This window comes from Euleptes europaea, chromosome 4 (assembly GCF_029931775.1).
Source record: "Euleptes europaea isolate rEulEur1 chromosome 4, rEulEur1.hap1, whole genome shotgun sequence".
Taxonomy (NCBI): Eukaryota; Metazoa; Chordata; class Lepidosauria; order Squamata; family Sphaerodactylidae; genus Euleptes; species Euleptes europaea.
Window position 1 is genome coordinate 89,799,262 of NC_079315.1, and position 27,701 is coordinate 89,826,962.

At 44.5% G+C, this 27,701-nt stretch overlaps 1 protein-coding gene across 2 annotated transcripts in view; it reads left to right on the forward strand.

Annotated features, from left to right (window-relative positions):
• SV2C (synaptic vesicle glycoprotein 2C) overlaps window positions 1-27,701 on the forward strand; it is a 75,040-nt gene that overhangs the window by 25,950 nt on the left and 21,389 nt on the right. For both annotated transcript variants that reach the window (XM_056848255.1, XM_056848258.1), the window contains exons 4-7: window positions 16,471-16,604; window positions 18,987-19,076; window positions 24,700-24,810; window positions 26,146-26,234. In XM_056848255.1, the coding sequence (XP_056704233.1) occupies window positions 16,471-16,604; window positions 18,987-19,076; window positions 24,700-24,810; window positions 26,146-26,234 (424 nt within the window). The remainder of the gene's footprint in view (window positions 1-16,470; window positions 16,605-18,986; window positions 19,077-24,699; window positions 24,811-26,145; window positions 26,235-27,701) is intronic.

The window sequence follows — 27,701 nt, forward strand, 5'->3', positions numbered from 1 at the left end:
AATAGCTCTACCTCAGAGACTAATTCCCCTTTGTGACCTGAGAATGGGCCCTCTCTAACCCAATTCTCACTCCTGTCACTCCCACAGGTCATGTGTTTCAATAGCTTTGGCTCAACAGAACCCCTCAGGTTCACAGAGTACAGTCTGGCTTCCGTTCAGTCTCGCTACCAAGCTTCCAATCTATCACAGCCTCCTCTCAGGCTGGGTACCAACACTTTGACTACTTTCACAGCCTTCTACCCAGGCTGTGTCCCAAGCTTTGAAAGTTTTCTGTCTCTCAGAGCTCAGAGTGTCAGCTCTCTGGCTCTGCCCACTCTTGATCTGTCAGCTCTTGCTGCAGATTAACCCCTTATCCGTCACAGGGTCCCCAAAAGGGGGAGGCAGGGACACAGGCCATTTCCCCCAAAATGAGATCTGGCCCACCACCTCTGCTGCTGCCCAGAATGAAGCCGGGTGGCCAGGTGATGTGGCCTTAAGTAGGCCCAAGGGATGGGGCGATGATCACGTGATGCGTTGCCCAGCCCATGTCATCCTGGGCGACGGAAGGCAGCCTCCCGAGCCAATCACAGGCTGTGGAGAGAAGGAAGAGGCGGGCAGGAACACCCCCAATGCTGGCAGGAAGGCCCGGACGCCGGGCTCTGCCACAGCACCACCACCCAGGGACACCGACAGGCCGCGTTGCCTCCAAAACCCGGCACAGGCATTCCTCTCATGAATGCACTGTAAGTGACTGTTTTCATACTGCTCCAGAAGACAAATTGTGTAAAGTGGGAAGAATCACTTTTAGAGGCTATAAACTTAGTTGTTAAAAAACATTTCCTTTGCATTACAAATAACCTGATTTCCATGGAATTTAACTCAGAATTCTCTTGAAGTAATCTCCTATAGTCCAAATTTAGATTGTAAAAAAGATACTGGACTTAAGTCTGCATGACTCCCAGTTTCTCCCGTTACATTAATTATAGCCCCCATACTCTTTTTTTTTTTAATAATAGCTGAGACATCTAATTAGATTTTTGGGGAAATGTTACCAAAAGTCATAACTGTTTTAAATGCCAGCAAATCCATGCTGAGCTAGGAATTAAATAAGCTGTATAAATGATTCCACATGAGGACATCAGTTTAAATGTATTACTGCCTTCTTTTATTAAATTGCCACTGCTTGTTAATGCAAGAAACTAAAAGCAACAACAGGAGAGCCAGACGGTCTCAGCAACAGCAGAGGAGGCCGTAATCTTATTTCTGGGCTGTACCTCTATAGGTGGCTGACAAGTGATCAATGTTCATTCATTCAAAAAACCTTTTCTGCATAGAAAGTTTGATATCAAGGTAGAGTCTAGGTACCAGGCTAGGTTTTTTTTTTTTAAGGTCGGTGGTATTTGTGGGAGAAGGGAAGAATGTTCCCTAGAAGAGCATTAGTCATCTGCAGTCTGAACAAGTACAATCTTAATCGGGATTCCCCCTTACCTGTTGACTTTCAGAAAGAGGCAATAGTTTGGATGACAGGACTACCTGTAGCATTTATATACGTCATGTGTGGCTGTACCACGATTGCCCTGGGGTCCCTTAGCCTCTCCCCCCCTTATTCTAAGACTGTGAGTGGGTGAGAGCCAGAAACAGTGCAGTTTCTTGAAGATGTCTAGTGTATCTCAGATTTTTGTCCATTGCAGAGTGTTACCTACCTGTAATAAAAAAAGTGAGAGAAAATATAAACCAAGTGTCCTGAACTAGCCAAGAATAAATCCATAGGTTATCCCACAATTAACTTACTGAAATATCAAAATGTATTTTGGTAGTTTACATCTTAATGCTGTGATAGTGACACCCTGTGGTGGTACAGTTAACATCCCAGATGATAAACAAAAATGCATTTAAATTTGTCAGTAGTAGTTATGTATCTAAATCCTCTAGCCAACTTTGCTAGTGTCTTTGTGGATAGCTCACCACGCCTAGTGGGCCACTCTTGGTAAGCAGAACTGGCACTGCGGGATGAACTGAACGCTGGGTTAAGGCGCCCAATGCCGATCCTCATGCAGTTTTATCTGGTAAAGCGAGTGATTACAGGTCTTGGGGCCGAAATGATCTCAACCTATTCTCAAACTTTAAATGGCCCCACTAGCGTGGGGCCGGGCATGGAATGCGAGCCGCCTAGTGGGTAGCTCACCAATTTTTAACTATCATAAGAATATTATAAAAGAATCTAAATGATCTAGTCCCAAAATGTTTCATATCAACTGTCAAAATTTTTGGTATATATCAAGGCTGCATGAATAAAGGGTTAGTTCCATTGTGAGCTTCTTTGATCAGCTGCAGTTTCTTGGCCAATGTAGGTGTTCAAAATAGCTCTTCTTCCTATAACAATGAATTTGTCACTCAGCCAGTTGGAATTAAGTACAATATGATGCCAGTGTTATTAGGATGAAGGACTTCTTTTCAAACAAAAAGTCACGGTTACTCAAAGCAACACAGCGAACAGCAGCAAACTGGTACAAAAAACGTTAAATCTTTGGGGTGTCTTAAAAACATTTTGGGGCTGCCAGAAGTAGTCTCATGCTCTGAGTGTTCACTAGACACCATTCAACTCTGCCCTAAAAGGTGATGCATTTTTTAAAAATTCAAGGTTTTATTAAGATTTTATTATTTTACAACAAACAGTCAAGAAAAGTAGGAACATGTTAAGTAATGGGGCTTCAGTTACCAATTTTCTATACCCTATATATCTAATAGTGATGTGTGGCTGCTATCTGTGGATATCTAAATCTGCAGATGGGGCCACACCAACGCTAAACAGATTTTCCTGCAAACTTGAAATCGTAAATAAAATACATAGGGGGGTTAAATTCCCTCCCAAATTAAACAGCACACAACACACTTACCTGTAGACCTGATGGCAGACTCGGGGAGCTGCTCCAGGCCTGTCTGGTGGACACTGGGAGCCGCTCTGGGACCGTCAGTGACAATGCCAGATGCTGGGAACTCCTACAGGCCCATCTGCGGTGGCTGTGGATGCCAGGAGCCAGTCCAGGCCCAGCCGTGATGGTGGTAGACGCCGGGAGCCTCTCTGGGCCTGGCTGCAGAGGATGTCAGGAGAGACTCCAGGCCAAGCCGTGGCAGCAGAAGATGATGAAGAAGAAGAGTTGGTTTTTATATGCAGACTTTCTCTACCACTTAAGGGAGACTCAAACCGGTTTACAATCACCTTCCCTTCCCCTCCCCACAACAGTCACCCTGTGAGGTAGGTGGGGCTGAGAGAGCTCTAACAGAGCCGTGACTTGCCCAAGGTCACCCATCTGGGTTCGTGTGTAGGAGTGGGGAAACAAATCCAGTTTGCCAGATTAGCCTCCGCCGCTCATCTGGAGGAGAGGAATCAAACCCGGTTCTCCAGATCAGAGTCCACCACTCGAAACCACCGCTCTTAACCACTACACCATGCTGGTGGTGTAGATGTCATGAGAGGTTCTGGCCACAGCCATGGCAGATGATGGGATCCTCTTTGGGCTTAGAGGCACTGCCTTGGCTGAGCTCAAAGGTGGAACCACCTAGGCTCGGTGATGTGGAATTGGGATTTCCCCTCCACCCCCCGCGAGTCTTGTGAGCCCCCCTTTTGTACTGTGTATCGGTCAGGCATGTTGTAGGCCAAGAATACTGACCAAATTTGAGAACATCTTTCATCTGACTCTCTTCTATTTATGTCTATTTATGTCTTGGATGTGTATACCGACAGTCTACACATCAGGCCAACATTGTTGAGTGCTGAATCCCGTTGGATGATGCAATCCGACACAACACCTTTGGGCAAAAACCATTTTTTATAGGCAGAACATTTAATTTTGGACAGGTCTATTGTAAAAATGTTTCTTTTATTCTAGGTTAGTAACTGGGAGCCAGCCTGGTGTAGTGGTTAAGAGCAGTGGTTTGGAGCGGTGGAGTCTGATCTGGAGAACCAGGTTTGATTCCCCATTCCTCCACATGAGCCGTGGAGGCTAATCTGGTGAACTGGATTTGTTTCCCCCCTCCTACACACGAAGCCAGCTGGGTGACCTTGGGCAAGTCACACTCTCTCAGCCTCACTCACCTCACAGAATGTCTGTTGTGGGGAGGGGAAGGGACGGTGATTGTAAGTCTGAGTCTCAAGTGGTAGAGAAAGTCGGCATATAAAAGTTGGCATATAAAAACCAACTCTTCTTCTGCTGCTCAGAATTTTAAAAAGCGGTCTGGAAAAAGCAACTTACCTTAGCTAGAATTTGGTATTTAAATAAACGGCTCTGTATAAATTAGAATCTTCATACATTTTGCCATTGATCTGTCCTACTCTGATACTGTTCTTTAATCTGTCACTGCAGGTTCGATGATTCATTTGGTCATTTCTCGTAATCAGTAGAGTGAGAAGGTGATATTCAATGTGAAGCTACCACAGAGGCTGTGAAATGTAGCTACTGTAGGTTTTGTTTTACGCCACAGCCCAAGAAACCTGTTCCCAAGATGCACTTGGGCCTATTGTTTTAACAACCCATCGCCCCTTGAAACCGGCTGCTGTTTTCAAGATTAATGGCTTTGGAATTCAGCATTTGCAGGGAGCAAGGGTGAAGTTTAACTCTGCAGAGCTGCGCTGTTTTCTGAATGAATCAGACAAAGAGTGCATATATCTTGCAGTTGTGTCATAGGGAAGGAATGGCAAATTGGACTGAAGCCAAGAACATACCTATATTTGGCACATGAATTTATCTTTGGATAATCTGCTTGAAATACATTATTAGAATCAGTAAGAAAATGGCCATAGGTTTTGGGATTTTCAGTCATGAGCCTAAGAAATATGTGTTTCTATACATTAAAAATAATAATGACGAGACCCATTTGAATTAAAAAAAGAAAACCTCACACATGCTTTAGCTTGCTAATCAATTGAGAAACATGTACCAGAGCAGCCTGTCAAGACTTAAAAAATTGCCACCAACATTATTCCCTGTCAGTTTTGTTTTTTATAGCCACGCTGTTGAAAATGTGAGAATCTGAATGAAGTGAAAGCTATGTTGGTATACTGAATTGCTGCTGAGAGAAGGAAGCATCTGCCAACAGCAATGAAGCATGTAGGGACACTTTCAGACAAGCCCTTGGGAATAGATGTGGGCAGTCTGGAGGCCTAGAAGGGTTGAATTTTTACATACTTGTGTACGAATGTGGAGCTATGGCGGAAGTAAAAAATTTATGCTTCTGTTTCACATGTGGTTGCTTTTTATATCCACATAACTTGATGTCTACAAGACAGTTGATTTACAGAGATACGTTGCTTTGAGGGGAAAGTTTATTCCAGATTGTTGGCAACCTTCTAAGTATAATCAAGACATCTCTTTACCTAAGTTTCACGACCACTGCAACTTGTACTGTACATCCCCCTCCCAAAAGAAATCTGTACTGCATGCTCCTAGCCACACTGTCTTTACATATGTCATGCTGTCTTGTAGTACATTAATTTTCATTGGATTTTAGAATTCTTTTAGACCATTACCTTGTATGGAACAGCAAGGAGTCATGAGGAAGCGGCGCTGGGCTGGAAGGCGGGGTTCAGTGGCTGCGTGCAGGTTTCCCCTTTCTTTTCCATGACGTTGGCAAGACCGCCAGGACAGCCCTTGTACTTTCAGCCAGGCAGCGCTCCATTGGGATGGCACCAGCTTGTCCTCAGTCAGGAGTGAGGCTGGCTGGCCACGACCCTCCCCTCCCCCCAGCCACAGCACAACCAGGGCAAGCTCACGGAGAACGCAGGCTGTCGGGATGGCTCCTGAGGAAAGAAGCAACCTAGCAGGCATCTGGTGGGGACAGGGCGGTAAGCAACAGGTAGGGCTGGCCTCTGAAATAAGAGGCAGTCCTGCAGACAGGTGGTGGGGAAAGGTACCCGGCATAATGCCAGAAGAATGGGGGTGGGTAGGATGAATCTGCCAGGCCAATGACAGCTTTTCTCAAATCCTGATGACTTCCTGGTCACATGGGTGGAATAGAAATGGCCAAGAGTGTGGGCCCAGAAGCAGGCCGGAGAGGTTGTAGCTGATCCCCCGCAGAGTGCAAGGGAACAGAGGCCAGTGGAGAGGAGGAGGATCCTGGTGTTGTACATTCCTCCCTTCTCACTGAGGCCTAGTAGTAGCAGCAGTTTGTGACAGAAGGGCCAGCGGAGTGCCAGGGGCAGGAGGAGCCGCCACACATGAGTAGGCCTGGCAAAACTGTTTTTGCTTCTTCCCTGTGTGGTTCATAGGAAATGTAGAGTGCATTTTGTGATGATACATGGGAATAACTGTTTTGTGTTGGCATTAGAAAGCACTGTAGTGAACACTTAAACAGCAAGTGGTGCATTTCTATAGTCGGTTTTACGGCCAAACAACACAATATGCTTTTTAACGAGATGGGTCTAGGGATTGTTTTCTCTGCAGACATACATCAAATTCAGGGAACATCATTTTAAAAGCCCGCAGACATTTGCTCAGGCAGATTAGGAGCCATGATGGAAAAGGTCCAGGCTCAGGTCAATGCCAGGCAGGCCATCTTGTGGGGGAAACAGTCAACAGATGGCAGACTGAAGACCATAGCTGGTGCATGGGAACATATGGGAGGGACATACAGTCATTGAAATTTGTGGACCCCAGGCCATGCTGTGAAGGGCTTCAAAGGTCACAACAAGCACCTTGAATCGATCTTGGAAACAACACTGGCAGCCAAAGTACTGTTCAAAAAGGGTAAAGTGTTCCCATTGGCTCACCCCTGATAGTAATCAAGCTGCCACATTCTGGACCAGCTGCAGTTTCTGGGTTGTCATCAAGGGCAGTTCAACATATAGCATGTTAACAATCCAACCGTGATGTTACAAATTCATAGATCAGCATGGCCAAATTGGTTGAGTCTAAGAAAGGAGATATCTGGAGAACCAAATGTAGCTGATAAAAGGCACTGTGTCAACCTGCTTTTCAAACACCAAGGCTAGGTCTGTGATAACCTCCTAGTTCTTAACTTGCTCTGCAAAAGCCAACTCCACTCCCTCCAGGACAATTCAACTCTTTTAGAACATCAGCCTTCCTAACCAGCATTACCTCCATCATGTCTGGATTCAGCTGCAACTTCTTCTGCCACATGACCACAGCCTAAAAGAACCAGATGAGTGTTTCTCCTCTGAGGCAAGGGCATCTTGAGCTGTGGGTTGTTTTCCTTTGCTCTATCCGGTGAGGCAGGACCAAAAACTTTCAACTTCCTGTCTCTCTTGGCAGGAAAACAGCCTGCAGGAACCCAGTCTTTCATCCTGCCTAGAGGAGAGAGCAGAGTTCCTGCACAGCTCTGTGCTTTAGAGGATTAGTCTGCGAGAAAATCCTTGTTTGTTGACCCTGTCTGTTTGACTTTAGTCCTGTTTGGGGTTTTTTTCTGTGGTTCTCCCGCCTTCCCTTCCTTTCCTTCCTCTTGTGGCTTCCCCGGTCTCCCCGTAGACTAAGAGAGTTTAAAATGGCGGACGCCATTTCTGTGAGGGAAGACGACTTGCTCTCAGAGCAAGACTGTCATGCTGGGCTGGTCCAGTCCGCCCACCAGGACAACAACTCCTCCAATGGCTGCCAAGGCGAGCCCTTAGGAAGAGACAATCAGCCGGACCAGCTGGAGAGCGGTGAGGAACCAGCCCCACTGCAGCAGAAAGAAAAAAAGGCGCGAAAAACCACTCCGCTGCTAGCGGGGCACCGAAAACTAAAGCGCGGCACTAGATCAAGCGCACCTTTGAAGTTCCGAGGAAAGTGCTTCGCCCAGTTCCCTCAGAACACGCTCTCGGCCCCAGGCGGTCAGGCGACCCCCGTGGTGGTTTCGGACCCATCGATCCCAGCTGGATATGGTAACGTTTTTCCTACCCCCTCAGCAGAAATGGCGGGCAGGCATTACCTTTCTAAAGAAGAGGCTGATGAACTAGTGAACTCTGCCCTGCAGAGGCAGTGGCAAGCGTTTCATGCCTTTCAGATTTGGCTGCCCCCTTTCCCATGGGGGGAACAATACCAATCCCCCACTACTTCCTCCTCCCAATCCCATACCACCAGAGAGGAGGAAGCAAATGCAGCCAGCACCGGCCCTTCCACTTCTAAGCAATGGCCCACAAAAGTGGCCATGAAGGCCACACCAACAGTTCCTGCTCCTGTTGGCCAGACCTGTTCCACTTCGTCCACCCTTGACTCCGAAGAGGAAGACAGGGAGGAGGGCGAATTTGATTCTGAGAAAGACATTCCCCAACCAGAGGAACAGCAGCTTAGACTGTTTTCTGGTGAGGATTTTCAAGGCCTGCTGGCTAAGGCCATCCTTGCCTTAGATCTAAATGAGGACCAGGAGTCCCCTGAGGAGCAAAACCCAAAATTTAAACAGGGTGTTAAAGAATGTTTCCCCAGAAAGAAAATGCAAAATAACCTGGTTCCCTTCTCAGAGTTCTTTGTGCGGGCGGTCAAAGATGAGTGGGATAACCCCTCCTCTAATAAACAGCTACCCCCAAATGTTAAAAAGCATTATGCCCTGGCTCCTCATGCCATTAATATGCTAAAGGTTCCACTGGTGGATGCTCCAGTCGTAGACCCACAGGCCCAGGGACTGGTTCCTGAGGATGGAGTGGGCTCACTCCGCGATTAATTAGATAGGAAGGCTGACACCCTAGCCAAGAAGGCACATGGGGCCACAGCCATGACTATTCAGTCCAGTGCCACCATATCTATTTTTGCCCGGGCCTCCTATTTGTGAGCTAAGAAGCTTATTCAGCTCATCCCCCCAGGCAACCATAGAATGGTGGGTCACGCTAATGGCAGGCGGTCACACTAATGGCAGACGCGTCCCTAGACACCATGTCATTTGCAGCAAGGTCAATAGCCTCGGTCTCCTCCATCAGAAGGGCCCTCTGGCTGAGAGCATGGCCAGCGGATTTCAAGGACAAGACTATCCTTATGGCATATCCCATTCAAGAGGATAGATTGTTTGGGAAAAAACTCATTGAGACCAAGGATAAGAAGCATGTGCTTCCTAGGCAAATTAGGAAAGATAGCAGACCATTCTCCTATCCTTCCTTTCGCTCCTTTAAGGTAGCGCCCAGGTATAGGGCAGAGTACAGGAAAGGTCCCTGGAACCCAAATAGGTTCTTTAGCAGAAGAGGAAAGTACCAGAGACACGGACAACAAACCAGACCTGCAAAGGGGACAAATTCCCCAAAAATAATTCCCAGTGACACCACGTCATTAGGGGTGGGGGGAAGACTAGTGGAATTCAGGGACAGATGGGACCATCAGGGACAGATGAGCCCAGACAAATGGGTCTCACACATAGTCTCCCATGGGTACCTACTGGAGTTTACTTCCAATCCACGGGATTGCTTCCTAGTCTCCCCAGTCTCTCACAAAACCGAGAAGCACAACAGAACACTCAAGGCTATACAGCATCTCTTACACATAAGGGCCATAGAGCAGGTCCCTACGATCGAGAAATTCTCAGGGGTATACTCGATCTTTTTTACGGTCCCCCAAAAAAACGGCGACTGGAAGGCCATCCTCGATTTGAAATATATAAACAGGAGGATGAAGAAAAAACATTTCCGCATGGAGACCTTATGCTCCATTGTAGAGTCCCTCAGGCTGTCATGAGTCAGCCTGCAGAGAGTCAGCCGGCAGAGGCCTCCTCTGACGAAGAGGAAGTAGAGGCCAGAATAGAGGATCAGCCAAAGTCAGGAGATGATTCACCATGCCTGCAGCCTGCCAGCTCAAGGACTCCAGTTGGACCTGACACCTTGCAACATGCAGTGTCTCCAGAGGCCTCACCAAGGCAGAAAAGCAGAAAAGAAAACAGGTTCGTCTGGCAATGCAGCAGAGACGGCAGAGTGCTAGACTGAAGGCTTTACACAGGAACCTCCCCAGTAGCAGTGATGAGGAAGAGCAGGGCTGAAGCACCACCTGTGAACTCAGCCTCATCAGCATTAGCTGGCTCTGCTACAGCAGCAGGGGAAGGGATTTAAGCCATCAGTTAGGCTTGGCTGTTGTGCAAGCAACTTGTCACCAACCTCCTGGTGTACCGGCCTTGTTTCCCTGCTATCCTTTGGATTCCTGGTATCCTGACTTCTTGGACTGGCTCTGACTAACACTTTGGACTTCCCTTGCCTGTATTGATATCTCGGACTCTGCCTTCACTGTGAATGAACTTGGACTGTTCCCCAGACTACGCTTACAGCTTACAGCCCTCGCTCCTCGCCTGCACCACGACACAGGCCAGGAACGTTTATGACCCCAGTCGACCTTACAGAAGTGTACCTACACATAGCCATCCATCCCACCCACAGAAGGTATCTACGATTCGCATACGGCCAAGCCCATTACCAATTCAGGGCCCTGCCCTTCGGTCTAGGGACGGCCCCTCGAGTCTTCACAAAGACCTTAGTCGCAATAATAGCTTCACTCAGACAGGAATGTATCCAGGTGCACCCATACCTGGACGACATCCTGATCTGTGCTCCGTCCAGGCAACAGTCTGCCACTCATACGGCAAGAGTCATACAGGTCCTCCAACATTACGGGTATCTAATCAACTTTGACAAGAGTTCCTTACGCCCCTCCCAGACCATGATTCACCTAGGGGTTTGCATAAGCTCAAAGCAGAACTCCCTATCCAGGAACAGGATAGAGAAGCTGTCCTCTCTCGCCTTGTCTACGGCCAAATCCAGATCGGCTCGATTAATGTCCCTGGCAAGGTTAATGGGCCACATGATCTCCAGCATAGCAATTGTGCCCTGGGCCCGGTTTCACTCCAGATCGCTGCAGTGGTTCCTCTGACCGCTCCAAAAAGACATCACCAAAAAGAAGGACAGGATCCTCCCCCTGCCAATCAAGGTCAGACAGAGTCTACTATGGTGGGCTCTCAGCCCAAACCTCAAAAAGAGTACCCAGTACATTCACGAGGATCCTTTACAACTGTTCTCGGACGCCAGCTTGAAAGGATGGGGAGCCACCCTCAGCGACCAAATAGCCCGAGGCAGGTGGTCCCTACAGGAGAAAAACTACACATCAATACCTTGGAACTGAGAGCAGTAAGACTTGCTCTTCTACAATTCTCTCCAATGCTTCAAAACCAGTATGTTCTGGTAAGGACAGACAACAACACTGCCAAGGCCCACCTAAACAAACGGGGGCACGAGATCAGCGGCCCTTTACCACGAATCGATACAGATCTTCACGTGGGCCAAACTAAACATCAAGTCAATCCGGGCGGAGCACATCAAGGGGGTCCTCAGTGTACAGGCCGATTGGCTAAACAGACAGTACGTAGACGAAGGGGAATGGTCCTTGGATCAGGGTACCTTTCAGCTTATCGTACAAAGGTTTGGGGTGTCCGAGGCAGATCTGTTCGCATCAGACAACAATTGCAAAGTGCCCAGATTCTTCACCAGATATTACCATCCAAAGCGGAGGGAACAGATGCCCTGCTAAGCCTGTGGCCAAAAGGCCTCCTATATGCCTTCCCGCCTCTGCCCATAATCCCCAAGGTTCTCCGCAAGATCCATCAGGAGAAGGCCAAAGTGATTCTGGTGGCGCCCTTCTGGCCACGCAGACCTTGGTTCGCCACACTCCGTCAGATGTCAACTCAGGAACCCTGGCAGATTCCAGCAACATGGGGAGTCCTCAGACAAGGTCCTCTAGTCCACCCAGACCCCCAATGGTTCTGTCTGACCACTTGGCAATTGAGAGGAAGTCTCTTCTAAAGAGAGGGTACTCCAAGGATGTGGCCGATACCATCTTGGAGACTCGTAGGCCTGCTACACATCGCATCTATAACGCGTCATGGAAGGCTTTTGTCAGATGGGCACTTTTGTCAGATGGGCACTCCTCTACTCCCAGGAGTCAGCAAGATTTTAGCGTTCCTCCAAGAGGGAGTAATACTAGGCCTCTCAGCTTCTACCTTACGACGACAAATTGCGGCCATCGCCACAGTAATTCCTGAATTAGAGGGTGTTCCAACCTCTAAGCACTGACACGTCATCGCCTTCCTAAGGGGGGTCGCCCAGACCAGACCCCCCACTATTCATAGGTTCCCTACCCGGAGCCTCAATTTGGTTCTTAGAGCCCTTACCAAGGACCCTTTTGAGCCTTTGAAGTCAGTTTCTTTGAAGTACCTTCTTATGAAGATATTGTTCCTTGTTGCCATAACCTCAGCCAGACGCGTTTCGGAAATTCGAGCCTTATCCATCAGACAGAGCCTATGCACTTTCCACAAGGATAAGGTGGTTCTGCAGCTAGATCCATCTTTCCTCCCTAAGGTGAATTCTTCTTTTCATCGGTCTCAAGAGATAATTTCTCCCTCCTTTTGCCCAAAACCACCCTCGCCAAAAGAAATGTCCTGGCATACACTGGACTTGCGCAGGGCAATTCGAATCCTTATCCACAGGACTGAAGGGTTCAGAAAGTCGGACTTCATGTTTGTCAATATCTCAACCCTCAACAAGGGACAGAGATTTCAATGGCAGCTATCAGCTGTTCCTTAAAGCAGACCATAGTTGAAGCTTACAAAGCATCGAAAGTGACAGTTCCAGAGGGCATCACTGCCCACTCCCTGCACAGCACCTCTACTTCTACAGCCTTCGACAGGCAAGCACCAGTGGATGAAATCTGTTGAGCAGCTACATGGTTGACAATTTCGACTTTCATCAAACACTAAAAGATTAACACATAGTCCTCGGCACAAGCAGCCTTTGGACGTAGGGTCCTATGACATGTAGTCTGAGAAGGTTCTTTTACCCACCCTGTTGGGCGCTCTTATAGGTCCCACAGCTCAAGAAGACCTTGCCTCAGAGGAGAATGGAGCCTTGACTACTTATCGTGAGGGCTCCTTCTCTTCTGAGGCGAACGACATCTTGCCCACCTGGGTGAAGACAGAAATAAATTTACTGAGTAACCTTCTCTACTACTACATCTAGTACCCAGCACTCTGTAGGTGTAAAAGGGATTCCTTGACCACAAATGGTCACGTTAGGGCACCCGATTTTTACCGGGTCCCTCTGTTGATATTGTTAACCGTTGTCAGTTCTTGTTTATTCATTCCTGTCCGTTAAGCTAGGCAAGCCTGTGACTGAGTTCCTGCAGGCTGTTTTCCCGCAAAGAGAGACAGGAAGTTGAAAGTTTTTAGTCCTGCCTCTCCGGATAGAGCAAAGGAAAACAACCCACAGCTCAAGATGCCCTTTGCCTCAGAAGACAAGGAGCCCTCATGGTAAGTAGTCAAGGCTCCGTTTTCAGCCCAGATTTCCTGCACATCCAGGCAGGTGCTCTCCAGATCAACCAAGGGCACATAAAATAGCCAGCATGGTATAGTGGTTAAGAATCTGATTAGGAGCAGTGGACTCTAATCTGGAGAACTGGGTTTGATTCCCCACTCTTCCACATGAGCAGCGGATGCTAATCTGATTAACTGGGTTGGTTTCCCTACTCCTACACATGAAGCCAGCTGGGTGACCTTGGGCTAGTCGCAGTTCTCTTACTCTCAGCCCCACCTACCTCACAGGGTGTCTGTTGTGGGGAGGGGAAGGGAAGGTGATTTTAAGCTGGTTTGATTCTCCCTTAAATGGCAGAGAAAGTCTGCATATAAAAACCAGCTTCTTCTCCTTTCTCTTCCTCCTCCTCCTCCAGTCTAGGGTTTCAGTGTCTAGAAACATTTCTCTGGCTTTTTTAGTGACCAGAACGCTTTTGATAAAATTCTGTAAAGAGAAAAAGAAACCTACTATTATCAAGGAAACATTATGGTAGGCGTAGCAAAACAGTGGCACAGGTAAACAGAGGGTCAAGGTGGTGGTTTTATTTTTTAAAAATATATTTCTTAGAAATGTACAAGCCATTAAAAAATAGAGAAAGTGGGAAAACCTATGCAAAAAATTTAAAACTAACAAAATTCAATAACTGCAGCAATTCAAAACATATTAACGGACTTAGTGTCATGTTTAAATCCAGCCAAGGTTCAAAATCTTACATGCAGTCCCTTTGTCCTCAAAACATTTCAAAGAGGGATTCAGCCACATAACTTAGACAGCAAGGAGACATTAAAGGAATTAATTGGACATTAAAAATAATTTTCCAGTTTAAACATCGGTAAATCAATGGTGGGAAGTTGGAGAAATTTTGGGGGCCTAGCCACAAAATGAGATTTTAAAATAACTTGACCAAAGTTAGAATAGCAGTTGAAAAATGAAACTATGAAATAAAACAAGACATTATTGCAAAAGTTCACTATTTATGGCAATTACCATGTGTCATCACAGCCTGATTGTTCCTTATGGGGGGGGGGTCCTTAGAGCTCTCTCAGCTCCAACTACCTCACAAGGTGTCTGTTGTGGGGAGGGGAAGGGAAGGTTTGATTCGAGAGCCAGCATGGTGTAGTGGTTAAGAGCGGTGGTTTGGAGCGGTGGACTGATCTGGAGAACTGGGTTTGATTCCCCACTCCACCACATGAGCAGCGGATGCTAATCTGGTGGACTGGATTTGTTTCCCCACTCCTCTACATGAAGCCAGCTGGGTGACCTTGGGCTAGTCACGCTCTCTCAGCCTCACCTACCTCACAGGGTGTCCGTTGTGGGGAGGGGAAGGGAAGGTGATTGTAAGCTGGTTTGATTCGAGAGCCAGCATGGTGTAGTGGTTAAGAGCAGTGGTTTGGAGTGGTGGACTCTGATCTGGAGAAGCGGGTTTGATTCCCCACTCCTCCACATGAGCGGCGGAGGCTAATCTGGTGGACTGGATTTGTTTCCCCACTCCTCCACATGAAGCCAGCTGAGAGACCCTCTCAGCCCCACCTACCTCACGGAGTATCTGCTGTGGGGAGGGGAAGGTGATTGTAAGCTGGTTTGATTCTTCTTTAAGTGGTAGAGAAAGTTGGGATATAAAAACCAACTCTTCTTCTTCCTTGTGTGGGCAGAAAGGTGGGATATACATTTTGTGAAATAAATAAACAAACATTACAGGGCAAAGTACCTAAGCAGAAGAACTTCAGGGATACCATTTTTGGTGGTATTCCCAATGAAACATCTTTTCGTGCTGATAAAACCAACTGAACATGATCTAGCGTAACAAAATATGACTGTAACTGAGTGATGGAAAATGTTTAATGTAATCCTTAATTTAGATAAATTAGTGTGAATAATTTCTGTGACAGTAACCACTAATCTGTGGATTATGTGAGTCTGGTAATTGTGGGCTTAAAATAGATATTTTATGCAGGACTTCAGTTTTACTGACTGTCACTGTGCTGGTTTATGGAGATAAGTACTTTTAATATGGTTGTTACAGTTTTAGAACTGTCATAGAATTTGCTGGCCAAACTATTAATCACATGATACAGGAACATACGGACTTGTTCACTTATGGATTGGATTTTTGTTGCAGAGTACGAGCAAAAGTCAATGGAAATAATGTTTGTGGTGTAATAATGGAAGGGCTAATGCAGGAAAACTGAACAATTTGCCTGACACCTTAAATAAGGACTATTTTTCTGTGGCAGTTAAAAATACTTATAGAAATATGTTGAACATTCAATAAAATTAACAATATGAACTCTTTTATGAAACTAATGTTCTGTAGGAGGATTAAATGACAAGAATTCTGTAAACATGGGTCTTTGTAATAACTGCATATTATGTTATCATTTGACTTGTATTTAATGCATACATAGTATTTTCCATGTATGCAACCTTCAAACCTTTGAGTATGTCTTTGTTCTCCTAATTAAATTTAGTTCCTGTTAGATTCCCTTGCTTTTATACACTCACTTACACCCCTTTGAAAAAGTCAGTAAAAGGCATTTTGAAAACAAGAACAGATGTATGATTTGAGTAATTGTCTTCCATCCACATAGGCAATGGTTTGAGGGTGTGTGTATGTGTGTAAAGTGCCGTCAGGTTACAGCTGATTTATGGTGGGCCCAGCAAAGGGTTTTCAAGGCAAGTGAGAAGCAGAGGTGGTTTGCCATTGCCTTCCTCTGCAGAGTCTTCCTTTGTGGTCGCCCTTCCATGTAACAACCCCACTTAGCTTCTGAGATCTGGCGAGATTAGGCTATACCAAGCCGCCTTACCTCCCATTTGAAATTTATACTAGATGTGGGGGGGGGGGGAGATTTTCAGATGGTTTTTTGTTTGTTTCTAACATTAATGCCTAAGACTTTACTAGTATAAACCTAGTAAAAATACAATCAACAAAACTAATATTGTTGTTTGCATTTAAACGAGTTTTTGGATAAGGCACTTGAATTTGTAGTTTTCAGTTGTGTTTATCTTCTAAATACATCTTATTTAAGGCTAAAAGATTTTGAAATACACTAGGATAACTGAAAATGCTTTTCAAAATGGACGTTTCTTAGGCCATATCTGAATGTTGCACTATTTCTTGATGCTCATAAGCCACAGAATCATTCTTGCACAGTATCTTAGGTTTTCTGTCCTACCTTGTGTTTTTGCTCCTTATCCAGGGTGGAGTTTCAGCATGGGGTCTGCCTATCAGTTTCACAGCTGGCGAGTCTTTGTTGTCATGTGTGCTCTTCCCTGCGTTTCGGCTGTAGTGGCACTCACTTTCATGCCAGAAAGTCCAAGGTTCCTGCTTGAGGTAAAAATTCTGTATTATTTCACAAGTTTCTGAAGATCGAAGAAGCTGAGGTTCTTTGGCTTCATCCTCATAATAGCCTTGTACAGTAGGTTAGACTGAGAGAAGTCCGTGACTTGCTCAAGACCAGATGGGACTAATGGTTCATTTGTGTGCAAGTATGCATAACTGAGCCATAGTGCCATTTTTGAAAATAGAACTCAAGTTTGGAAAGTGGAGGAGGAAGGGATTCTTACAGGGCAATCCTAAGCAGACTTACACCTTTCTAAATCCATTGAAGTCAATGGGCTTAGAAGAGTGACTTCACAGATCAACTCAGAAATGGTGCTAACGCACAGCATGCAGTGACTTCAGTGGACTTAGAAAGGCACAACTCTGCTTAGGATGGCACGGTTAGTCTCTTCCTCTCTCCTGCCATAAGCTTCATGGTGAAGTGATAACTCTGAACCTCAATCTTCTAGGTACAACACTCAGTTCAGCTGCACCACACATGTAAGACAGTCTGCAAACAGATGTTATGGTCATAGATCTCTGTTTATCTTTAAAAGGTAAATTATAAAAGAATCACCCTTTTTAAAACATCGCTTTTTCCTGAAGTGGTTAATACCAGCTGGATAACAGGATAGTTACTGTTCCATATAATCTCCCTTTCCTCTGTATCTTAGATGAAGAGTTTATTCTGGGCAGCAAAAACCCAGGTTGTGCCAACAAGACTCAGTTGATACCAGGGAAGGGGGAGAGATCATTTCCAGGAAAGAGGGACAGAGATATCCAAAATTAGGACTGCTCCAGTTGTACACAATAAGCAGGCCAGCTAGCAGAGCAGCCCATGAGTGGTTGGGCAGGGACCACTTCTAGGTTGAGCAGCACCCCACCTGACCAGATGAGGAGCGATGAGCCCCAATTTCCTGCTGCAATTTAAACAGCAGGATGACTATTAAAATAACCTATAAAAGGAGATCCCAAATCAGTTGTTCTTTGTACTGTTCCTGAACTTCATTGGAGGTTCAAAAGGAATATCCAAGGCCACTAGTAGTTATAAAATATCCTGATAAAATACAAACAGCATAGAATTATAGAGTCATAGAATTGGAAGGGGCTACATAGGCCATCTAGTCCAACCCCCTGCTTAATGCAGGATCAGCCTAAAGCATCCCTGACAAGTGTTTGTCCAGCCTCTGCTTATAGTTAATCAACGAGTAACAAAATAGTACAGTTTCAAGGCCTTTTAGAGCTAGAGGGTAGGGCTGAGCAGATGAAAAGCGTAGCCATGGATGGCAAGTTCTCACCAGGCAAACAGATTTGTAGATATTTTTATTTTATATTTTATTTATCTTTCCCCTTTATGGATTCTGCCAGGACCCTTGCTGACTCAAATGAGATATTCCATCCCCACCCCCATCCTGTCAGCTTCTTTGGTAAGCAGACTTCTTTGCTTTTACTCGGAATAAGTTTTTGTATCTTCTCCTGATCTCTGCAGACAACCTACAAATCTCTAGGGTCTGTTACTGTATGGAAAAGATTAACTTGCCAACCTGGTATCTCTTCTGCTTCTTCACTGGAACCAGCCAATGGAGTGCTGTCCATGGTTCTGAATGGGCCAAAGGTGCCAGGTCTTTCAAAGATAATTCCTCAACAGATGGCAGCAGCCCCCCCCCCCCAATATTTGGGGATTCCCAGCTCCTATTACTCCTATATCTCAACCAGAGGACAAAATCCCCCTCTCCCAGGTCACCACAGCATTAAGGAGTGTGTATTATTAGTTTATTAGTGGTTTATTACTGAAACTGTGCAGGGATTAGAAGTGTTTAATCTTTTCCCTTTTTTCCCCTGATACAAATTTGGGTATTGTAAGTCTGCATTTTATCTTTTAAAGACAAGTGTGACCTTATTCACATCTGCTTTGTGCCCTGGGCTACTGGTGAATCCTACAACCCTATGAAGCTTCTTCCTTTCTTTAAAATGTTTATATCACTGCAGTTTTTATGGCCTTACACCAAGATGGCAACTGGCATCAATAACAACAATTAAAACAATTCAACCTTTTAAAAAATTAAACAATCAAAATTTGTGACACAGAAATAATGAAAATATTAACTACTAGCTCAAATCACAAGATCCCCCCCCCCTCAAACTGACAGTTGGGGCAAGAATGTGAACCATTTTATTATTTAATATAATAAGGTAGGGAACCTGAGAGGATGGGGAAATGCTTTGGAAACCAAGAAGATTGAGGTTTAGAGTTATCACTTCCCCCATTCATACAACCAAATCTCTAGATTCTGTAAACTTGAGATGGCCTGTATTTTTTCCTTTCCTAATTCTCCAGCTTGAGTTTCTTTTATAAATTTTGAGTTATTTTACAAATTTTGGTCATATCTGTAGGTTGGGAAACATGATGAAGCTTGGATGATTCTCAAACAAATTCATGATACGAACATGCGAGCTCGTGGTCAGCCTGAAAAAGTTTTCACAGTGAGTATGTTTACAGAATCAATCCTAATAGAAAGAGAACAAATTGGAAGCATTGCAGGAATCCCTAGTGACAGTTAGATAGTATTGTAAAGTCCTACATTTTCCAAATCAATCATGTTCAGACAGGAGTTCTGATTATTTCCATCATTGCATATTGACTAGGCAAGCAGCTGTTAAGAATTTCTGAATGACATTTGTATGAAAATAGCCAAATATCCATCAGATTAAAGTCTGCTTCCTGAGTGCTCTCTTTATGAGTGTGTGCTTTGGGGTTAAATATTCCAGAGTGAGGAATTTGTATCCCAGTTTTAGCAGTTCCTCTCTTTTTTATATACAGCACCTTTGCTTCTTTTATTTCTTTTAACAAATATTATAAACTTATAAACTTGTCATGCTATTCCCTTATCTATGTTTCAGCATGCTGCCAAATTACTACAGCGTCCATTAATGATCTAGTAACCTGTGCAGAGAAATACCTTTTTACTTCAGGGTTTGGGCTGGGGGGGACACATTTAGTTTTGAAAGTTTTTCTGTTCTAGCAGAAGACAGGCAGGAAGGAAGGGAGAAGTCAGTTATTCCCAAGCATTGCCAAGTACCAAGGGTCAAAGCATTGCCAAGTACCCAGGGTCAAAGCTTTAGAAATGCAAATGACCATCATGGCCAGAGACAGTAAGATGGCCAGTTCACAACTTAGGTGGAATCTCACACCTAGAAGCTGACTCAGAGACCTGGGAATGTGAGAGTTTAGACCATAAATTCCTGGAGATTTCAGGAAAGGATTCTTTGTTGTATAAGGGGGTGGGAAAACAGAAGAGAGAATATCCCTGGTGGGACAGGGGTAGACACCCCGTTAGTAGGGAGAAAGCTTGAGGGCATGGCCGAGATGGCCCAACAGAGGTTACCCATTGCCAGGGTGTGGCCCGAAGGTCATCAGTTGGCTAATTGGGTCAGCAGCCATCCTAATGGGCTGGAGGGGATGTCGGGGTGTGTAGAAGGTCAGGACACCTCCCCTGGTTCCTGGACCAATGGCCAGGACTTAAGGGCAGTCGTGGAGAGGAACTGGGCAAACACAGGATAGGTGAAACCTCAGCAGGACATGGAAGACGAGGGAACCTGATACAACACTTCCGCTCAGGAGGACCGGGTGTATTTGCTTGCTAATAAAGCATATGAGTTGAAATTACCTTGGCATTCTGGTGGTCCTTGGAAAGATTCATGGAGGGGTGGCCCCTTCCCAGCCTCCTACACAGTCCTACCCTTTCTCCTGTGCCTCAGGTGGGGTCTGAGAAGGACCCAGAAATTACACTTGGTCCTAGCCCAGCACCTACAATGGCCTCAGTTCAAGGGGGCAGGGTTGGTGAACATCCTCTTCCTCCACCTCTTGCCAGCTGTTCTCCTACATAGCTTAAAGTGGGTTGGCCTCCTTCCTGCCCCTTTTAAGAAGCTGTGCTATGCTGTATATGTCCTCTTCCACTGTGTGCTCTTTGTGTGGGTACCTGCTGTTATGACAAGTCGGGAGCCACTGCTATCAAACTGCCCAGAGACAACACGAATCAGCTGTTGGAGCAGGGTCTTTTTGAAGTGGGTCTTCTCTGCAGCAGCCTATTCCTCATCCTGGAGCAGCTGCCAGACAGGGATGAGGATTTCCTTCCACCCAAAGACTATTTCTATGCTACTGTTAGGTCTTGCAAGCCATCATCTGGATCCTTGGCCCACTATTATCTGTTCTTCTAGCTGCATTTGCTTTACCCATCTTCATCTGCCTTGGACTACATTGCCCCATGGTTAGATGCCTGGGGCCAGTCCTGCAGAGACCCAAATCACCCTTCTCTCTCCATGACCTTGCATTAGGAACACTGGATGTCTCAGTATGATTTCTAACTGATAAATTGTTCCTGTCTTTATGTCAAGTTCCTGCTGTTTTCTGGTGCCTATGTACTGGCAGTTGCTACTAATTGCAATGCTACATCTGGAGTGCCACAGCTAGTTTTATCAAATTGAACATCAGTGAAGAAATAAGCTGAGAATCATGTTAAACTAAAACCTTACATTGGTTTAACTTTTATCTTTTAAAGTAATTGCATTTACATTCACCCGCTTTATGGATACCAAGGAAAATGACATGAGAGGTTTAGGATTTTTCTTTTCTGCATCTATGCTGCCTGGAAAACTTGACTCCTTGGTATTAAAAGATTAGAACATTGTTTCCATGTTAAGATTATGCTTTGACGAGTTCCCTAATGAGGGCTTCTATATTCCAATACAATGCTAAAATTAATTAGGAAAGTTTCACATTTCCAGTTTTTTTTAGTGAATGTTAACTACTATCACATCATGTTGGTCACAAAGTGCAGTTAACTTTGTTTCCCGGATCCATTGATCCTGTGAGGCCCAATGTACCTGCTGAATTCTTTCATCTTCAATTCTTCCCTCGGGCTGTCTCCTAAATTGAATAAATGAGATAACTTGTGTGTATAGAAGCCCAGTGTTTGTGTAAGAATATGCATGAGGCCCTGGATTTGACTATATGGGTTTAATAAAAAATTGGTTACAAGAGTTACTTTGGCATAAACTTTCTTCCTCCTTATACATTTTCCCTGCTCCTTTCCACTTCTCTTGCTTCATCTTCCAGTACCCGCCCCCCACCATCACTCAGCCCTCTGTTAGTGATTGAGCCCCATTCCTCGGTCTATCCTTCATCCAATCAGCAGCCCGTTGGCCGTTTTCTCCTCCTCACAGTACTCTATATAAGAATTATTTATTAGGTTTATATCACATCTTTCTTACATTATGAAATTCAATGCAGCTTACATAGAATTTCTAGGAAGGTGTCCCATCTAGGCCCTGACCAGATCCAGTGCTGCATAGCCCTACAGCAAGGTTGCTGCAACCTATGTCCTCCAACTACATCCCTCCCAGTTATTCTCTGAGAAAAATCCTGGTAGACCCACTCACTTTTACTCTGAGTAATAGTAAGTATGATTACGGGAGATGAATTATCATTGGAGTAGAGCAAGGATCACAATGTAGGTGCCCGTAAGTGCTATGGCGCCTGCTGAGACCTTTCCTGGTGACCATCAAGTACTTTTAGAAAGTGGGTGGGGCCAGGTGGATCTCTTGCCCAGCAGGGTTTCTGATCGGCCATTGGAGATTTGATTGGCTGTGTAGATTAAAATAACAGCGTTGGTTTCATTCTCTCTCACTCTTCTTTCCCTGGGTATTTTTTTTTAATTACCCCCTTCTCCCCAGCACTCGGGGTTCCTCTATAACCATCTTCATCTCCTTCAGCAGCCATTTTGTGGTTGTGCCTATCACCCTGTATCATAATTCCAAAGGTGCCCACAGGCTTAAAAAGGTTGGAGAGACCTGGCCTATACCATCCCCGGTTCTTGCTTCGTCTTCTTTATAGCAGCAGATCTGCTACACATAGGGTTGCCAAATGGTTTTAACAAAAATACTGGACACACTTGTCAACCATATATAAAGTAGGGGACACACGAGGACTTGCAGGGGGCATCTCACCCCCCCTCATTTTCTCTTTTCCATTCCCAGAAAACCCCCAAAGCCTCTCGTCTTTTCCTGCTTCCTTCTCTCCTTCCTACCCACCATCCATCCTGCCTTTATCTGCCTGGCTTCCCCTCCTTCCCTTCTCCTGGTAGCCTTTACATGGGAAAACTCTGGCCCAGTTGCACAGTGTCAGTGGGGAACTTGCAAGGATTTTGGGGGCACCCTTCCTCATCCTATTTCCTCTTTCGCTCCTCCTGGCAACCACCATTTCCACACCTTTCCCAGTTTCCTTCTCTCCTTCCCACCCATCAAGAGAGCTACCTTTTATCTGCCACCCTCTTCAGCTATATTTATTATTTCATTTATACCCCACCTTTCTCCATACATCATTCTCTTTTCCTCCATATTATCCTCACAACAACCCTGTGAGGTAGGTTAGGCTGAGTGTGTGTGACTGGCTCAAGGTCACCCAGCAGACTTCCATAACAGAGTGGGATTAGAATCTGCGTCTGCTAGATCCTGGTTATACACTAATCACTGCAACACACTGGCTCTCTTTATCTGTTGTTTCTTTGTGAGTATCGAGGAGTGTTCCATTTTGAATCTGAAAGCTGTGCAATCCAAACCCAGGTTTAGCATACCTGTGAGAACTATGCCAGGGAGTCCTGTGACACCTTAAAGTCTAACAAATGTATTGTAGCTTTGTGCAGCGCAATCTTATGCAGTTACTGCAGTCTAAGCCCATTGAAATCAATAAATAATTAGAAAAGAGCACATCTGCATAGGATTACACAGATAGCTAGCAAATGATATTTTATACAGTATAAAAAGGGCATAATAAGAGACACAATACAGTCAAAACTAAATATTTTTAAATCCCCTTTGTCCTATTAGGGAAATAGTATACATTTAACTTTCCCACAAATCATTGGGAGAATTACCACAAAAGAGTGCATGCATGGAGTTTGGTTGCAGTGGTTGCAAGCTTACTTAATTAGAAAATGCCGGATATTTACATGTCCGGTATTTTCTCAGTTTATTTACTGGACTGCCCAGTTCACAACTGGACACGTGGCAACCCTAGCTACACATGTCTCTTTCCACAGCTACATCCCGCTAAAAGTTCCTTTTACTACTACGTACATGTATTACAATAGAGCCCTGTGTCACAGAGTGGTAAGCTGCTGTACTGCAGTGGAAGCTCTGCTCATGACCTGAGTTCGATTCCAATGGAAGTCAGGTTCAGGTAGCCAGCTCAAGGTTCTCAGCCTTCCGAGGTCCTTCCAAGTTCTTCCAGGATCGATAAAATGAGTACCCAGCTTGCTGGGGGTAAAGTGTAGAAGACTGGGGAAGGCAATGGCAAACCACCCCATAAACATAGTCTGCCAAGTAAATGTAGTGATGTGATGTCACCCCATGGGTCAGTAATGACCTGGTGCTTGCACAGGGGACTACCTTTACCCCCTAGTTGTGGCAGTCCTAAGAAAAAGTTAGTCGCCTTTCAGATAACTGGGATATTTTGCCTGCTATCTCTATCAGTATCCCGTTAAGGACATTCAGAAGATGATAATTTCTGTTTGTTTAGAAATGTCTAATGGGGGGTTCTAGATATAGTGTTAACCATAGTGTGGTTATTTGTTTTGCTGCTGACTTGTAATTTTTCTATGTTTATTCACTTATTTTTTGTTTCCTTTCTTTATTTTATAATTTTATATCTTAGTAAATTACAGAACAGCTGGTTATTGTTCAGCCATCAGTGAGACTAGGCAGTTATACGATAGCAATCAGTTCTGTGGTTTAATTTTTTAAAACGCTCATCACAATTCTTAGCTGGTTTAGTTTTGCACATCCTTTGCAATGAGTTCAATTGTGAAACATCCAGCTTTGCCTTTGTTTTATTAGGACTTCAGCAGGCTTAAAAGAGTGTAACTCTTCCTAAAATTACACTGTTAGTTCTGGTTCTGTCATCTTCCAAGGAGTATGTAGTACTAAGCTGTTTGTCTGGTTTCTTTTGGAGGAAGGAGAGAATACTTGAGGTTCTTAACAATGAAACATTTTTGCTGTTCTAGTGGGGAAGAGAACATTTAAACTTTTTTTGTGTTTTTCTGTTTTGTAGGTTAACAGGATTAAAACCCCCAAGCAGATAGATGAACTTATAGAAATTGAAAACGATACAGGCACCTGGTACAAGAGGTGCTATGTCAGAGTGCGTACAGAATTGGATGGTGTAAGTAACATAATGATATTATTATTTATGCTAAACATGCAAGCATGAGAAGAGAAACCTTGTGGTCATCAACTTCATAAGAACTTAATTTGAGGAGGGAGTGCTTCACTGTTTCTTAGGAAGAGTGAAGGAATATTCTGTGCTCCCCCATCCGTTAGGAATCCTTGCACTTTTTGTTCTGTTCCATGGGAAATGTTCAAGGAAAGACAAGTACTTTTGTTCTCAAGACAGTGCTAGTGTGATAGTTGGAAGCCAGTGGTACAGCCTGTGCTGGCTGTACTGCACAATGTAGATGGGCCAACAGAGTCCATGTTCTTGACCTTGCTCTGCATCTTGATATAGTTGACGTCTGAAGATCAATTCATACAATAATTTCAAACTCACTTTCTGATATTGTTCAAGTGTTACCTTCTTCATATGGTGAAGGTGCTAGGAGATGTGGGAAAGGAAGCATGCAGGCCTAAGATCTGCTCCCCATCTCACTGGGCATAGAATTTATAGAATAATGTGAAAGCTGGACTTTTAAGAAAGCTGATAGGAAGAAAATAGATTCCTTTGAAATGTGGTGTTGGAGGAGAGTGTTACGGATACCGTGGACTGCCAAAAAAACAATCAGTGGGTTATAGATCAAATCAAGCCTGAACTGACCCTAGAAGCTAAAATGACTAAACTGAGGCTATTGCATTTTGGTCACATTATGAGAAGACAAGAGTCACTGGAAAAGACAGTCATGCTTGGAAAAGTTGAGGGCAGCAGGAAAAGCGGAAGACCCAACAAGAGATGGACTGACTCAATAAAGGAAGCCACAGCCCTCAGTTTGCAAGATCTGAGCAAGGCTGTCAAAGATAGGACATTTTGGAGGACATTCATTCATAGGGTCGCCATGAGTCGGAAGCGACTTGACGGCACTTAACACACACACAAATGCCACCTGAACTGACCTAAAGTCAGAATGATGGTGGATTAATCCACATTGTGTAAATCAAAGGTGTAAGCCAAACATGGATTAAGTCACCATCATCAGCTGTGGTCTGAGAGTCATCAGCAATGGGGGTCTGAACTCCTTCAAAAACTAAGAAGTGCTGGGATTAGGCTCATAGCTAGTTTCACTCCCGTTTGGAATGAGCTGTGTTTGAACTTCTTGTTACAATGAAATGTGCTATTCTGTGGCTGTAAAGAGGGATGAAGCCACCAGGTACAGATTCCAAGTTGCTTGTGAACTCTTGCCTGCCTTGTTTTTCTTTAATTGTTGTCTTTTGTCATTCCAGTTAGTCCCTTCATAGTAACCTAAGTGTGGCTTGAGAAATAAATCTTAATTTTATTAATGTCTTCCAGATTTGGTTAACATTTATGAGGTGCTTCAACTATCCAGTCAAGGATAATACAACTAAACTTGCAACAGTATGGTTTACTCTTTCTTTTGGGTAAGGTTAACAAGAAAAGACAATAATTTACTAGATAATAATGAGTTTTGTAATTAAAACGAAAGTAGATTTAATACTGATGTGTTTGCACATCAGCCATGTTACAGATTAATTATAGTCATCAATTATATTTGGATATTGTCGAAGGCTTTCATGGTCAGAGTTCATCGGTTCTTGTAGGTTATCTGGGCTGTGTGACCGTGGTCTTGGTATTTTCTGAAACGTCAGGAAAGAGACAGGGTCTCTCAGTGTCAAGTGTGTTGGAAGAGTAATATATATATAGTCAGAAGGGGGTTGGGTTTGAGCTGAGTCATTGTCCTGCAAAAGTATCAAAGGTAATGTGCTAATCATTGTCCTGTAAGTATCAAGATAATGTGCTAATGAGGGTGTGGTATGTTAATGTGGAACCATTGTATCCTGTTAACATGTGGTGATCTGTTAACATGTGGAATCCAAAGCTAATCTGCATGGCTATTGTGGACTGTAGTCTTTGTTAGTCTGGAGTTTTTCAGAACAGGAAGCCAAGCCTTATTCATTCTTAAACTCTCTTCTGTTAAAGTTGTGCTGATGTTTATGAATTTCTATGGCTTCTCTGTGCAATCTGACAAAATAGTTGGTAGAATTGTCCAGTATTTCAGGGTCTTATTCCAAGACCCTGAAATTGTGTTCTGTTTGGGTCAGTCCATGTTCAGCCACTGCTGATTTCTCAGGTTGACCAAGTCTGCAGTATATTTCATGTTCTTTTATTCTTGTTTGTATGCTGCGTTGTGTGGTCCCAATGTAAACTTGTCCACAACTGCAAGGTATACGATATACTCCTGCATAGGTGAGGGGGTCTCTTTTGTCTTTTGCTGATCGTAGCATCTGTTGTATTTTCTTGGTGGGTTTAAACACTGTTTGTAGGTTATGTTTTTTCAAAAGTTTCTCCATCCTATCACTGACTCCTTTAATAAATGGCAAGAATACCTTTCCTATGGGAGACTGTTTTTCCTGAGTTTTCTGATTTTTGTTTGGTTTAATGGCCCTTCTGATTTCATTTCTGGAATAGCCATTTGCTAGCAGTGCGTGATTTAGATGATTAATTTCTTCCTTGAGAAGCTTTGGTTCACAGATCTGTCTTGCACGGTCCATTAATGTTTTGATTATTCCTCTTTTCTGTCGGGGGTGGTGGTTGGAGTTTTTGTGTATGTAGCGATCTGTGTAGCTATGGAGTAGCTATGGAACGTCCTCTCAGTCCAGTAACAGCAAATGTTTACATGGAATATTTTGAAAAGACAGCGTTAGAATCAGCACCTTACAAACCTACAGTCTGGCTCAGGTTCGTGGATGATACATTTACTATTTGGAGCCATGGTGAAGAAAAATTAATGGACTTTCTAAACCATCTCAATAATATCCATCCAAACATTCAGTTTACCATGGAAAAAGAAATTGAGGGTAAACTCCCATTTCTTGATACCCTTCTCA